The sequence below is a fragment of the Papilio xuthus genome, unplaced genomic scaffold (genome assembly GCF_000836235.2).
Source record: "Papilio xuthus unplaced genomic scaffold, Pxut_1.1 DF825928.1, whole genome shotgun sequence".
Taxonomy (NCBI): domain Eukaryota; kingdom Metazoa; phylum Arthropoda; class Insecta; order Lepidoptera; family Papilionidae; genus Papilio; species Papilio xuthus.
The window spans coordinates 1,612,385-1,626,504 of record NW_013532721.1 but is presented as its reverse complement, the minus strand read 5'-3'; the positions used below and the strand labels follow the sequence as shown (position 1 = coordinate 1,626,504).

The following is a 14,120-nucleotide window of genomic DNA, read 5'->3' as shown; positions in this document are numbered from 1 at the left end:
GTGCTTTTAATACAACTCTTCTTGAGGTATAAGTCCGTCTGAGACGGCTACGACCGACAATGCTGCTTAATTTCGGGCCACACATTTTCTTTGATAATCTCCTAAGTAAATTCAATTGTATTTAAAACATTTTGCCCTGTCGAAGATGATAACATTGCACGCATGCGTGATGACCTTGGACTAGGAAGGGTCGTTGTGCCGATTCTCAATTGGATTACATAAAAATAATTTGCGAGATATTTTTTTTTAATCTAAATGTAACGTTTTAATAAATATAAACCGTGGCAGTCTATTCTGAAAGTAGAAGTTATTGCTTTTTTAGTCTTAGTAGCTGATTAAATATGATAAATTATAGTATTATAATTTATGTTTATCATAAGCTTATAATAAATGTTTACTGTTGTAAAACGGTTCGTAGCACAAAATAAACCCTTCTCCGACAAACTGTCACAATTTGACGTACCTGTATCGATCGAAAAAGGTCAAAGCGGGTTTTAGGAAGGGTCAAATATTTGGGTTTCAAGTAATCTCCGATTATAATATGTATACACATTAGAATATATAATAATATTTGTTAAATTTAATACAACATCTTATTTTGGCCATTCGAAAGGTATACAATAATATTTTACGTAATTTTCATATGATTTATAGCACAAATGATTTCATGTAGATTATGAAAAAGCTAGTTTTATTTACTTATGCATTTTTTCTTTTTGCATGTTATATAGCGTATCCATCCTTTCTTCAAAATAAACTCATTACTCATTTAAATCTCTAATTATACTTTTGTAATAAAATGAAAAATAATTTTACATTTCCAAAAGGTGAATATTTGATTGTTAAGAAAAACAACGGAAGCTCGTCTGTTAATTTAATCCAGTATCAGTATTGAAGTCGGCAACGTTGAAACGTCTGCCCTTTGATCTTATAAAATAAACGAATAAAAACAAGTGTTGGATAAAATTTACAAAAAATCTATAAAAGTGTTAGAACAACGAATTAGTAATATAAATATCTAAAGCTATAAACACCTAGATCATCGAATTAAGAATATCGTATTGTGAGTTTAAAGATTTGTAGTTGGTCGTAATTATTGCGTCGGTTGGTTTGTTGTGGTGAAATGGCGGAGTGAGTGGGGCGCCCTGGGCGGAGGCGGATCACGGCACGCCGGGTGTGATGCGATGGGCCAGGACTGGTGCTTCCGACGCAAGAGGAAGCGCAGCAGCAGTCAGGAAGATTCCCAAACGCATCACAACCGGTAACTACATCATTGTACATAAAAAACATATTGTTAAATTGCTATACAAAGATTGTTAATTTTATATATACCTAATAGGATCAAGCTTAATATATATATATTTTACCTATCTTAAAAGGTAAGCATTGACATAAAATATTCCAATTTTAAGTAGAAAACTTCTTATTAGATTTCCCTTTCTATCGGAACTAGGGTCTACGTGGTTATAGACTTAATAAAAGTTGATCTACTAAGGGTATTGGGATCCTAAAGTTGTAAAGTCACAATGAGATTATCGGCGGGCCACAAGACGAGTTCGCCACATACTAATATTGCGACCTCGGAAACCTTACTATTCCTGAGCCATATTTTATGATTGGGTTTGATAGGTAAAACATGGCGCAGTAAAACCGATGTTTTAGTGATAATAAAAGTAATATAAACTATTATTAACTATTTAACATACATAATAAACAGTTTATCGATAAGCTCAACTCTTTCATCTGGTAAAACATGGACTAATTTTAATACGAGAGGAAAGAAATTATTTTCATCCTTAAGTTAGTCATTATGAAACAACTAGTGCGTTTTTAACATGTGATATACAACATAACTAAGTGAAATATAGTAGAGTAATTGTACGATTAAAGGATAATCACGTTGGCGGCGTCACTGAGCGACAGTTAGTGTACAATTATTCGATTACGAAGATAGTAGCCCGCCGGCCGGGGCGGGGCCCCGGGACCACTTGCGACGAGATGTTATCATAATGACACTCTACCCTTTATCTCACTGCAAGTTAACGCTAATGATTTTGATGGCAATAATTGTGGTACATTGTTTAGATCTATATCTATAGACTACCTATTTCACTTTATCCATCCATCACTCCACTCCATCTCGCAGGGTAACTTCATTGCTTTTGAATTCAAAAGCAATGAAGTTATTTATGTGTTGCTTAAATATAACCAATGTCTCTACAACTTGTAAATGGAAGAGTTTTCCAAGCGTGAAAAAATAAAAAAATTAAGTTAATCAAGAAATAATTAATGTCAGTACAGATTAACTTAAAAAAAGAAATAGAATATAAAAGAGCAATAGCAAGGCAAAAAAAGAGCACTAATCAGTTTTTTTTTTAATCTTCAAGACATTGCGATATTTTTGTTACAGAAGGTTACTATTCATCGAATTACCTCCTTGCTAAATGTATTGTAGAATACAAGCTAATGCAATATGTGCCTTGACGTGCGCCATAATTGCATGTACGCGCAATCCCTCAGTAATTATATCTAACCGCAAACGTAATAATATGATGGACGAAGACAAGGCTGTTACAACACAAAGTAATTACGTCATACACCCCAGGCGATATGTGGAAGCATTGTGTCTGTGCTTTTGTGGTTTATATATACATACACATTTATATACATTAATATGAGATAGTTTATCTAAACTAATTTTGTAATTGAACTACTGTTCCTACGCTTAATGTAATATTTTATTTTATATACACACATAAGTACACAAAAGTACATGTGTGTGCATAGATTCCGGTATTGAACTCCAGTTTCTCGATCAGAATATGATAAGTTTTATACTTATAATGAATAAAAATTAACTAAAAAACTTTATTTATTAATGATGATATAAATTACTACTGTAAAAACATTCACAAAAATTATAGGCGATTTAATAGTTTCATAATTTTCATATTTCCTTTAAGTCGGATTCATATCCGTATATATACATATATAGCCTGAATTATATGACCTTTAAACTGAACCAAAAGCTATTTACCAAACAAGAAATTCAAATTAAACCTACGAACGAACATTAAATCTGTATAGGTGAGGTAAATTTTGTAATTATAATTTAAAAAATAAAATAAAAAAGTTATTAATAAGCGAGGCGCGTGTACGGGGGGATGAAGGTTGATGAAGCGAGAGGAAAGGGAACGGTAAAAAGCTCGCACAAATTAGGTTCCGAAAAATTTTAACGTGCTTTTATGTTTTATAAAACGTTTATATTTTTTCAGCTAACATTAACTTTTTTATATCAGCGTAATCAAAAATGTTTTTGTAAAAAAAGTACGCTTTAAGAGCGTATTACTGACACACACTGTCATTTAATTGTCTATTAAGAGGACCCTTAGCGTGTATTTATAATACTGAAACCACATTAAGCAAATTTCATAGTGACTAAGTGTGGATTTTCGAGTTTTTATAACGATTAAATAATTCGTCTTGGCACTTAGATATTTTATCTATTTAGCGTGGTAGCTAAGTTCTAAGTTCATCCTCGTTATAAGGGCGACGGCACCGGTCAAGTTCAAATGCCACGTGTTTTTTTCCTTCAAATCGACTATTCCTTACAAAAGAAAGTCGTTCAAGTACCGCAAAAACATAAAAATAATTACTCATTCAGTTTTGTTAACCGAATCCTGAAATATGGTTTGAAGCTCTTTTCAAGATAGTCAAGTGTATGTCGTTTAACTTCTAATTTATGTAAACCAAGTAAAATTGATTGAAAGATGTACTTATTCATTGTATTCACTATTATTGTGTATTTTACTTAGAAATAATGGATTACGTAAGATACGTTGAAATCACTTTAACTCTTTGTATCGAGTGACGGTGAAAGACAAGGCTGGACAATATTAAGGAAAAAAGTTAGTCTTATTGATCATATACTTTAACCCTTCACAAGTTGTACCATTATGTTGCCTTAATTCTATGGCCACATGATTACATAAATATTAGATTGATAGTCTTTATTGTATTGTGTGTATTGATAAGTGACATAATTAAAAAAAACAACGTAGTAATTGGACAACGTAATACGTAGCGATCTAATTCTGAAATGAATGATTTTTTCTTTTCGTATTGTCTAGGTGATATATGGCAATATGAATGTTGGATGATGTTTTAAGTGATGTACGCCTGCTTTTTCGGTTTTGAAAATGATGTATTTAAACAACGTTAAGAATCGATGATGATTGATGTTTTAAGTGATGTACGCCTGCTTTTTCGGTTTTGAAAATGATGTATTTAAACAACGTTAAGAATCGATGATGATTTGATTGTCCCGTCTGAAATAATAATAATTACGTTTACGTTATTCATAATATTAACACATCAATATACCTTAACCTAAATTTATTAAACTGAAAGTAGTCTCGGTGATCCGTAGCAAGCTTCAGTTCAGTCATTGGGGGCTTTCGCGTGACCTACAAACGAACGCACCGTGGCGGCCCGTCGATTTGGTCCTTGAGAGAGGGATACAAGGGCCCGATCGCGTTCGCCCGCCGCCGCGACTTGCGTCCTTTCCAACCCGAGTCTGCGTGCCGCCGTACGCATGCGGGTCGCCCCGTGCGACCCCCGGCAAGATGGCGGCCAACATGGCCGCCGGGCAGCCGCAGGATGCTCCGTCACGCCGCTCCCGGCTGAAACGGCGTTAGCGCGATCTCCCGGTTGCCGAACGACTCGGCACGCACTTCCGTGCACGTTTCCTTGTAATCGATTCGCCGACCCCGCAACCTGCGCGCCCAGACACTCGCCGCGCGTGCAACAAGTGCCGACTCGCCGATATAAACTACGCACCGGCATTGCATGCTGACAGTGATGTGATCGCAGTTCGCTTACGAATATAGAAGGTGCCCTTTCACCGAGTGGCGGCGCGGGTGAGCCGGGCGGCGCGCTGAGTGACGTCGGCACTCATGTTCCCCGCGCCGCGCGAACGTCAACAGTGCCGCGTCACGGACTATCTCCGCGAGCGCGAGCCCGTGCCGCGACCGCGACGAACACAAATAACATCAACACGCGTCGGCGTGCCCCACCATACCGCCGCCGCAGGCCGCACGACACCGCGCCCGTCGATTTATAAACAATGAGTGAACGCGATAGACGACTCGATGGTTTCGTGCGAATAATTATATAAACAGATTTTTATAAAAACCGTTGATTAGCAGTGAAGTGAAGATATGACGATAACATCATACGGAGAACGAGTAGGCCGCGTGTCGAGGCGAGTGCAGTAGTGGTCGTGTGCGCGGCGAGGCGAGCGCGCGGTGCACGTGCACGTTGGACTGTGATGCATGTGCGGGCGTGCGGAGTGTGCGGGGCGGCTGGTCGAGGCGCGCGGCGGCCGGCACTGCGCTAGCCGCACCATGCTGAGCCTGGTGTTTGCTGTGTGGACGGCGGCGCGCGCGCTCGGCTGGTCCTGTGACCCTGAGACCCCGCCCGACGGCGAGGGCGATTGCGATACGGACGAGGCACCGGTGCTGCCGCGGTTGCGCTCCGCCCGCGCATCTAGCGACTTGTCCACGCTCAGCACCACCACCACCAGCTCCAGTCAGACCAGCAGTGGAGATCACTCCAAAAGGTCCACGAACTACGTTCGTTCGTCGCCGCTGAAACAACACACGACGTTTGTTTCGGTCGCTTAAATTTAATAGGGTCGCACAGGGTGTCTGAAAATGATAACGTTTGTCTTAGAATCGTTACACAAAATGAAACATGGGAGTTTGCATATTAAGCCATTTAAATTTGCCTTATTCTTATTATTTGCCTTTTGGAGTACATTCCGTAAATCAGACTTGCTTATTTAACGTTGAAACTAAAAAATGTGCAGCGATCAATACTAAAGCTCTCAGAGGATCGTTTTATGTATAGCTGATGTCGACATCAAACGATTTATTAACAAAAAATTGTAAATTTTATATTCTAGAAAGCATTCGCAAGCGAATAAGAATTCTACAGCAATTAGTTGTTATCTAGTCGCGAGTAATGATATAATGACGTTGATGATTACTGAAGGCCGCCACGGTACTGTCATGTACCTCGGCACGATAGTGGTGTTGAGGCAATATAATCTTGAACTATCGACAACCGTCCCCAAGTTAGGGCTCTATTTACATAACTTTCCTCGGAAAAAAGACACAAAACTAAAGGTCAACGACCACTATAAATAACACACGTGTTATGCCAACGATGCTTATATATACATAGGTAGCATACATCGCATCCACTTTGCCAGTAGACGTATTTATTATTAATGATAAAAGCTGGACACTAAGTGCATGCGCGGTATATTAGTATATGATATCATTAATTAACCATCGCATAAGCATATAGTTCACGCATAAAAGCAACTTCTATTATAATTCACATAGATTGTTAATAACCGATGCGTTAAAAGGTTTTAAAATTTATTGACGTCTTCGCACTTCAGAAATGAGCATAAAATATTACAATTGCGATCTACAAATGCATATTTCGGAACAAGGTTAGGTAGTTTATGAAGCAATTTATAACGAACTTCATAGACAATAAATATCAATAAATATAATGAAAGATTTAATCACAGGAATGTAGTGAGGCGTCGTAGGTGCGACGCATTCCTTTCAATAAAACATTTCGTGTCTAACCGAGCCTGAATTTAGCTCTATATTGGATTTAATTGACCAATCACAATGTACCGGTTGAACGAATCGATTTTTATCGATATATTTTTATGGATACGATTTATTGATAACAATACATTCAATATCCTTCACCTTCTCAATGTCGAAAATATTGACATGTTTTTTTTTAATTGACGCTTAAGTCTTATTTTATACGATCAGAATTTCCTATGAATTAGGACAAATTAATGCTTATTTTGGGACATAAAAATAAATATTATAAAGTTACACAAATCAACCAAAAATTCTTAAATAAATTTTCAAAAAGGTTCTAGAATTTGCATCTTTATCCAACAGTTTAAAGACGTTAAAGTTTAACGACATCAATAAAATGTGCAACGTAATAAAAACAAGGCAACTTTCTCTCGTATCTTACATTGCTGCAGTACAAATACAAGGAATACATTCGTATCATTTTAAATTAAAAGTGACGCCTTAATATCCAACGCATTCAAATTAAAAAAAACGCTGCACAAACGCACATAATTTATAATACTTATAAATCGATTAAAAGAATCAATAACAATTAAAAAAGCTAATTACTACTTATTTCGTGATACCTCTCCTACACATTTTGCTAAAATCTATAAAATTTTGATTACTTTAAGCTTATTTAGCTTTCATTATTTAGATAATACAGCATCAGAATACTCATAGAGATGTGTAGAAGAGTAGAACATAATATGCCGATCGCACTGTAGGGAATTGGCTTAGTGGATGATAAAAGTAAGTGTGCATAGTCAAGTGCCCAAACTTAATGGAACAAATATGTTAAAAACTGAAATTTTAATTTCAGTTAAAAATTTATTTATTTCAAAGGTTAAAAATTTATTTTTAACCTTTATTTTAAATATAGAATTTATTATTCTTAATATCAGTTTGCTATTGAACAGAAGCTGAATATTTATTTTAAAGCTGTAAATATGATTTGATCGTGGCTATAGATAATTATTGTTATCTATGATAAATCAATTTATCACTATTCATAATTCCCATAGCAACGTTACTCCAATTGTCGCAATCTTATCAGATAATCTTATAAAATCGAGTATCCCTTGAGTACTTTCAATACATTCATATCATAGTGTATCAACATTTTTGATATTAATATACCCTTAGTTACAATATCATTGTCACCCCCAACTTAGGGTAGGCTCTGAGCCTAAGTGGGGACGTATAGTGAGCTGACGATGGTTACAATATCACACTTAAAAGAGTCACGTAAAAATTTCTACAACTGTCTATAGAATTTATTAAACCGAAATAAATATTTTAAAAGAACTAATGTACCAGTACACAGCAAATAAATAAAGTTACAAAAACTTAGTTAAGATCTTTTTTGAATTTTGTTATAAAAAGTTTGATGTGTTTAATAATTAATGGTCGACACAGTAACTACTACTTTTCCTTGCATAATCAGCCGTCATATCTAATTTCACTCCAATCTTACACATGTACTCTTTCACAACTCATCTGTACTTTTTTCGATCGACCTTTGTATCCATCCAAATTCAGATTAGATCACTTTGTGTCGTTAATTCAAATGCGTGACCGTCCGTGGTCGTCAGCGGTCGCAAAATCACGCACCCTGGAATCCCGCCATTATTCATCAAAGGCCGGCGACCGGATGTCGCCTTGCTGTCTGGCTATACACACTTGTGTTCCAAAGTCAAGAAGTGGCAAAGTAAACGTATGCTAATACAAATAATGCCAACTGATTTATGAGCGTTGATAAAAAATACGCGTGGAATCCATTCGGCTTACGGTAAAAGATAACTGTGTTGCTTTCGTTTTATTCTTATCTTAATAATGCGATCGTTCAATTAATATTTGTCACATCACATGCACTTGAAATAGAATAATTACACCTATGTTTCTATATTTAAATTGATTACATATTTACAATTAAAATTCATTATGTTTGCAATATGCGCGGTGCGATGATACTATGGTGATCTGACTGGAGTAGTGGTCTGACTTGGAGCGTTGGGTGGACTATACAGGTGGAGTGAGGCTCCGAGACGATGGAGTGCACGTGGGGCTTCGCGGCGGCCATTGAGGAGGCCGCCAGTGTCCGCAAGAAGACGGACTACTGGCAGGTATATACAAATCACATCGAAAATAACTCGTTATGAGTATCCAGTGGTATATTTAATGATGGATTGACAACATCAAGAAACAACTTAATGCTTAACTTAATAAATCTACTTAAGGTGTTTTCTTAACACTTTCCATAAAACAACGACTTTTCGTATTGAATATGTCATCTAAAGAGGCACGTGTAGCTTTTATGAATTCAAAGATGTCGGTCTAGTAAGAAACTATTTTTTTTTAATTTACTTTTTAATCATAAGTTTACAAGTATCTTATATATAGATACTGTTAAACAATTATATTTATTACATTGATATAACGAGTATACCAGTGTAACTAACTCGTAGACAGATTAATGTAGATTTATAAATGGTAGGCGTATCACGAGGGCGCGCTAAAATAGAAGAGATGCGTTTATCTCATTTCTCAATCACTTCGAAAACATTTATTATCTAATTTTTAACTAGAAAAATATATATCAATGTTACGCATAAAACTGTCTAAAATGTCATTATCAGGTTCACTTCCTACGATCCTAAAGGAATTTAATTATAGGGAATTTACCATTCCTTTAAACTTGATTAAATGTATTTTCATACGGTCCTTAAAACTATGGTCTGGAACCTGTAACCAATAGTCTGGACTATTCCTATAAATATATTCTATTAATATTTCTATAAATTCCCTATAAGCTGATTACTTGTGATCTAGATTCCAGATCTAGATCACAAGTAATCAGCTAGGTTCTAGACTATAAAAAATATTTTTAGTAGTAATAAGATATCTCATGTACCTTTGCTATTTATTTTATGTCACTTTAATGAAATATTACATGCCTAAATAAGTAAATCACAAAAATATACAAAATCTGTATAAAATTATATTGCACGTCATCGAATTGCTTGGCAAGCCGATTGGCAATCTCAGTAGAGACGCCGCCTATACGTACACAGCAGTAAATCTCCATTCCGCTTATTTTAAGCCGACAATATTGAGCTAATATCGTCGCATAAATATACGAAAATTACATTAAAATAAATGTACTGAGGTACTATGAGTTAGGTAGTGTTTAGTTGCTTGCATGAAAACACACAGAAGACAGGCATAAAGTGGAAGCAATTCCGCATTTCGCCTGATCAGTGTGCGTGCCGGAGATCTTATCTTAGTCCACATTCTTTCTTACTCTTTTCTTACATGAAAATAATTGGAAAAGAAAGTGAGATTGGCGGAGAAGGAGACACACAGAAAGGGGAAATATCCTCTTTCAGTACATCCCCTCCTCAATTGATTAAAGGAAGGTAACACGTCTGCATTTCTTGATGTCTATTGTCAGTGGTCGCTTAGCTATTTTGGCGAATCTGGGTGGCCGCTTGCTCATTTGCCACCTTATAATATAAAAAGCCTAATTCACTTTCCAATCCATGCTGGGCGCATAAAATAAAAGTTTTTTTGTTTTAAATTTTAATCCCGCTGCTGTCTGTGATGCCAAAAAGTTATAAGAAATCTTTTACACTATCTCTACAGTTTCTAATTTAGACGTACGTTGACAAAATGTCTAAAGATATCGTTAATCCCATTTTGTGTAGTAATTGTTCCTTACGCCTGCAGAGAGATAGTGGAAACCAATCGAAGTCAATCCATCCGCCGGTCTCTAATACGATTATCGGATTATGTCGCGTCTCCTTGCCCAAATCACGGCTTTTTTTGGTAATGCACGCAATATAAGTATATCTTTTGATTACTGATTCATTAACGTATACTTACGATTTAATTGAAAATGTTTTAAATTGTAAATAGCATCAGATTAACATGAGTTCATGATTTCTTGAGAATATATTACAATGTAAGTATTTTGTGTCTTCGAATAAGATCTCTAGTGCGAAGTGCGAGTGTGTAATTCGGTTTTATTCGTAAGCGAGTGCTAAATCAATATGCAGTCTGTCTGGCTTCTCGGTTATTTGGAGCTGAATTTAAAAAAAATCACTCTGTATTTGAGCTATTTACGTATAAAATCGATATCGCCCACCATAGAGGGTTATTAAATAGTTAGTAAGTTGTCTTTGTTTAGCTAGCAAAATAAATGTGTAATTTAAATATAAGCTAATAAATATATAATATTTATTAGTAATAAACAATATACATAATACATGAATTCTTAATTATTGCAGTATATTTATAATTTTTATTGAAATGCTACGAAATACTTAGAAACAGCGACCTCTTGTGGCAGCAACGAACGTTAAGTTGTCGTTGAAACGTTTCACGGATTTGTGAGACTGATATTAATGTGTTCATGAAAATAGATGTCGCTGTCACCTCCTCCTGAAAACATTTAATTTAAACATGTAGTTTTAATATTTTCATATAAAATGGATAGTTTTAATAATGTATTAGAATAACAAACGTATGTACGAGGAAGCAAAAAAAAAACAAGTATTAGTTTTAATATCCATACTGTGAATATCCATATCGTGGATATCCACGTGGCCAGTTTTTTATCTTCATAAGTGTAGTGATAGACGATAGTTATAAAATCAAATTGAAACTACGAAAATCAATAATTTTAAAAATGAAGCCAAACTTATATCTAAAAAAATATTTTAAACGACAAGTAATAAATATAGCCTATGACATCCCCGATATTGTAACTTGAGAATAGTGAAATTTTTCAAATCGGTTCTGTAGTTTCGTAGCCTATTGAATGCAAAGAAACAATCAAAAATTTCCTCTTTATTTACACGTGCCAAATATATACGTACTGACAAATGTACGCTGCTGATTGTCTGATACCTAATTGTGTGTTTGATAAAATTTTATGATCGAAGTACATAAGAAGAAATAAACAATTTAATACAGTAGCAAAAGATAAAATGCACAGATACTTATCTATCGATATCGATAATGTTTCTTCAATAAATTCTTATCTGTTACGAAATGTCTTTGTTACTTAAAACATTGAAGTTATTATCCAATTGAAAATAAGTTTCTGCAAGAAATATATTTAAAAAAACAGTATCTTTATTACAATTACCCAAATTAATAAATATTATTTCTTTATATTCGTTGGTATATAATATCAAACTGTTTCGAATTTCAACTACTGAAAACAACAGGTGACGCAACTTTTGAAAGCTTGTCATAAGTTTTTTTTAAGTTAAGTTGTTATAAAATGTTAGGAGCAAATCCTGTTAGTTATGATTGACCTACTTTTGAATCTTTACTTTAGTTCTATATGAATAAACATAATATTGCAAAAAGTCTATTAAATTAAAATTGCTGATTTCCATGAAGATCTTCAATATCAGATGTTATGTACTGCTTATGAGGTACTGGTATATAAGGAAAATCTTCTTAAAGTAGGGTTTCTTCTTGAAGTACCCTTAGAGGTAATGGTTCCAACGTCGTTTTTCCCATGCCATATGATTAATTCCTTTGTGTTTTGTTTCAGCTTCGACGTCGAGAATGGTGGGGCGGCAGGCGGCGCGGGGGGCGCGCGCTCCCCGCTGGAGGGGGGCTCCCCCTCCGCCGCACTGGTGCTGCAGGCAATGCCGCAGCGCCGCGAGTCCTTTCTCTACCGATCTGACTCCGACTTCGAGATGTCGCCGAAGTCGATGTCCAGGAATAGTTCCATCGCCAGCGAAAGGTAAGTGCACAGCGAGATTTAAACCTAAATATTATACTGACACATACAATTTATTCTTGCCTCCATAAAACACATTATGTTTATCTTAACAAATAAACTTGTAAGTTTACATCTGATCAAAACTATGAACTAAACCTGACACATTCACATAAATCGTTATATGATTAATTAAAAAAAAATTCATGCTGGTAATTTGACAATTTAGATTGACATTGGTGTCACAAGGTGCAACACAAAGTCTTTAGCAGAAATAGCGAATCGTCTATTGTTTTGTCAAAGAAAATGCATTATGTTTTTGTTATGTACATCGCAGAACTCGAATTAAAATAAATTGCAACTAAGCAATAAGGTAAAGCTCTACTATAAAGAAATATACAGATAAATAATTTTTGATACTTAATATGGAATTTTAAATAAACTTTCCGCGGTAAAAGCTCGAGTGATCACGACTCAGCTCTTGAATTTTCAGTGAATTGGTGACCGGTCGACACTGCAGCTGAACGTTTATGACATTTATATACAACTGTACACATACACTGTATTTGGCGTCTAACTTAATACACCCGAAAGCTATAAATAGAAGATTTCATGAAATTAAAATTGAAATTCAAAGCCCTTCTAATGTCATTTTTCATGCACTGAAAACAGGACTAAAACACAATAATAAAATAGTTGGGAAAACTATTTTACGTTTGTTTAGCGATTTAGCAAATATTTACTTATAACAAGTAAATTATATACTAATTATATTAATATTTAAATCATTTTTTTAAGCGAAAGCTACAATAAGGCCAAAGCTATTTAGAGGCACTTCTTAGTTATTTTTACAAAATGGTAGATGGTAAAGAATGACTTCAAATCTGTATCTTATAAGCAAGTGATCAATAAACAATCTTTAATACTTTCTAAGTATTAAAGATTGTTTATCTTATTATATTGTCTGTCTAGAAAATAACATAGTATAATCATAAATGTCAGATCAGTCATGTCTGAAATATTACATGAATAAGTTCAATACATATTAAAAAAGAATTGGCTTTATTGAAAATGCTTATGTCCAAAATATTTCTTATACTTGTATTTTGTTGTCTGTTCAGATATATTGAAAACAATAGTGATCTTTCAATCTTTATACAACTTTCGGGTTAAATAAATTAGCCACTTCTAACAATGGAAAGTCTAAAACTATAAAACTTTATTGTAGTTGTTTTACAACATGTTGCTGTCTCTTTTATTTTCAAAGCCATTGAGAGGGATAAATATATGTTTCTGTTCAAGTGTTTTGGTGGCCGAAACTGATGGTTAATAAGATTTATAATTTTGTATTCATTCTAGATTATAGTATAAGCTAAATAGTAAGATGGTACAACGAATAAAATATCTTAAAAATATTAATATGAATTTCGTTCTTCGTAGCAAAATTATTTTAGTGAGTGTAATTTAATAGGAATTTACATAAACCGAGTTAATTTCATTATTCCTAAAACAATGAAAGGTATACAATAAAATGTAATAATTTTACCTTAAGTTTTCAGAAGTCCTTATCCAAATTATACAGCAATTGATTATAATGTAAATTTAACCTTCTCTTATTGATATTACTTCAAAATAAACGTAACTACTCTTTACTTAATAGAATATGAAAAAAAATATTTCCTAAATTTACTTTAAAAAAATGATTT

At 34.5% G+C, this 14,120-nt stretch overlaps 1 protein-coding gene across 7 annotated transcripts in view; it reads left to right on the top strand.

Moving 5' to 3' along the window:
• dnc (phosphodiesterase dunce) overlaps positions 1–14,120 on the top strand; it is a 204,712-nt gene that overhangs the window by 137,963 nt on the left and 52,629 nt on the right. For 5 of the 7 annotated variants that reach the window (XM_013322383.1, XM_013322382.1, XM_013322381.1 and 2 more), the window contains one exon: positions 12,244–12,438. In XM_013322383.1, the coding sequence (XP_013177837.1) occupies positions 12,244–12,438 (195 nt within the window). Of the gene's footprint in view, positions 1–5,258; positions 5,621–8,704; positions 8,801–12,243; positions 12,439–14,120 lie in introns of those variants that run through there. The other 2 variants (XM_013322380.1, XM_013322379.1) reach the window with 1 other exon arrangement.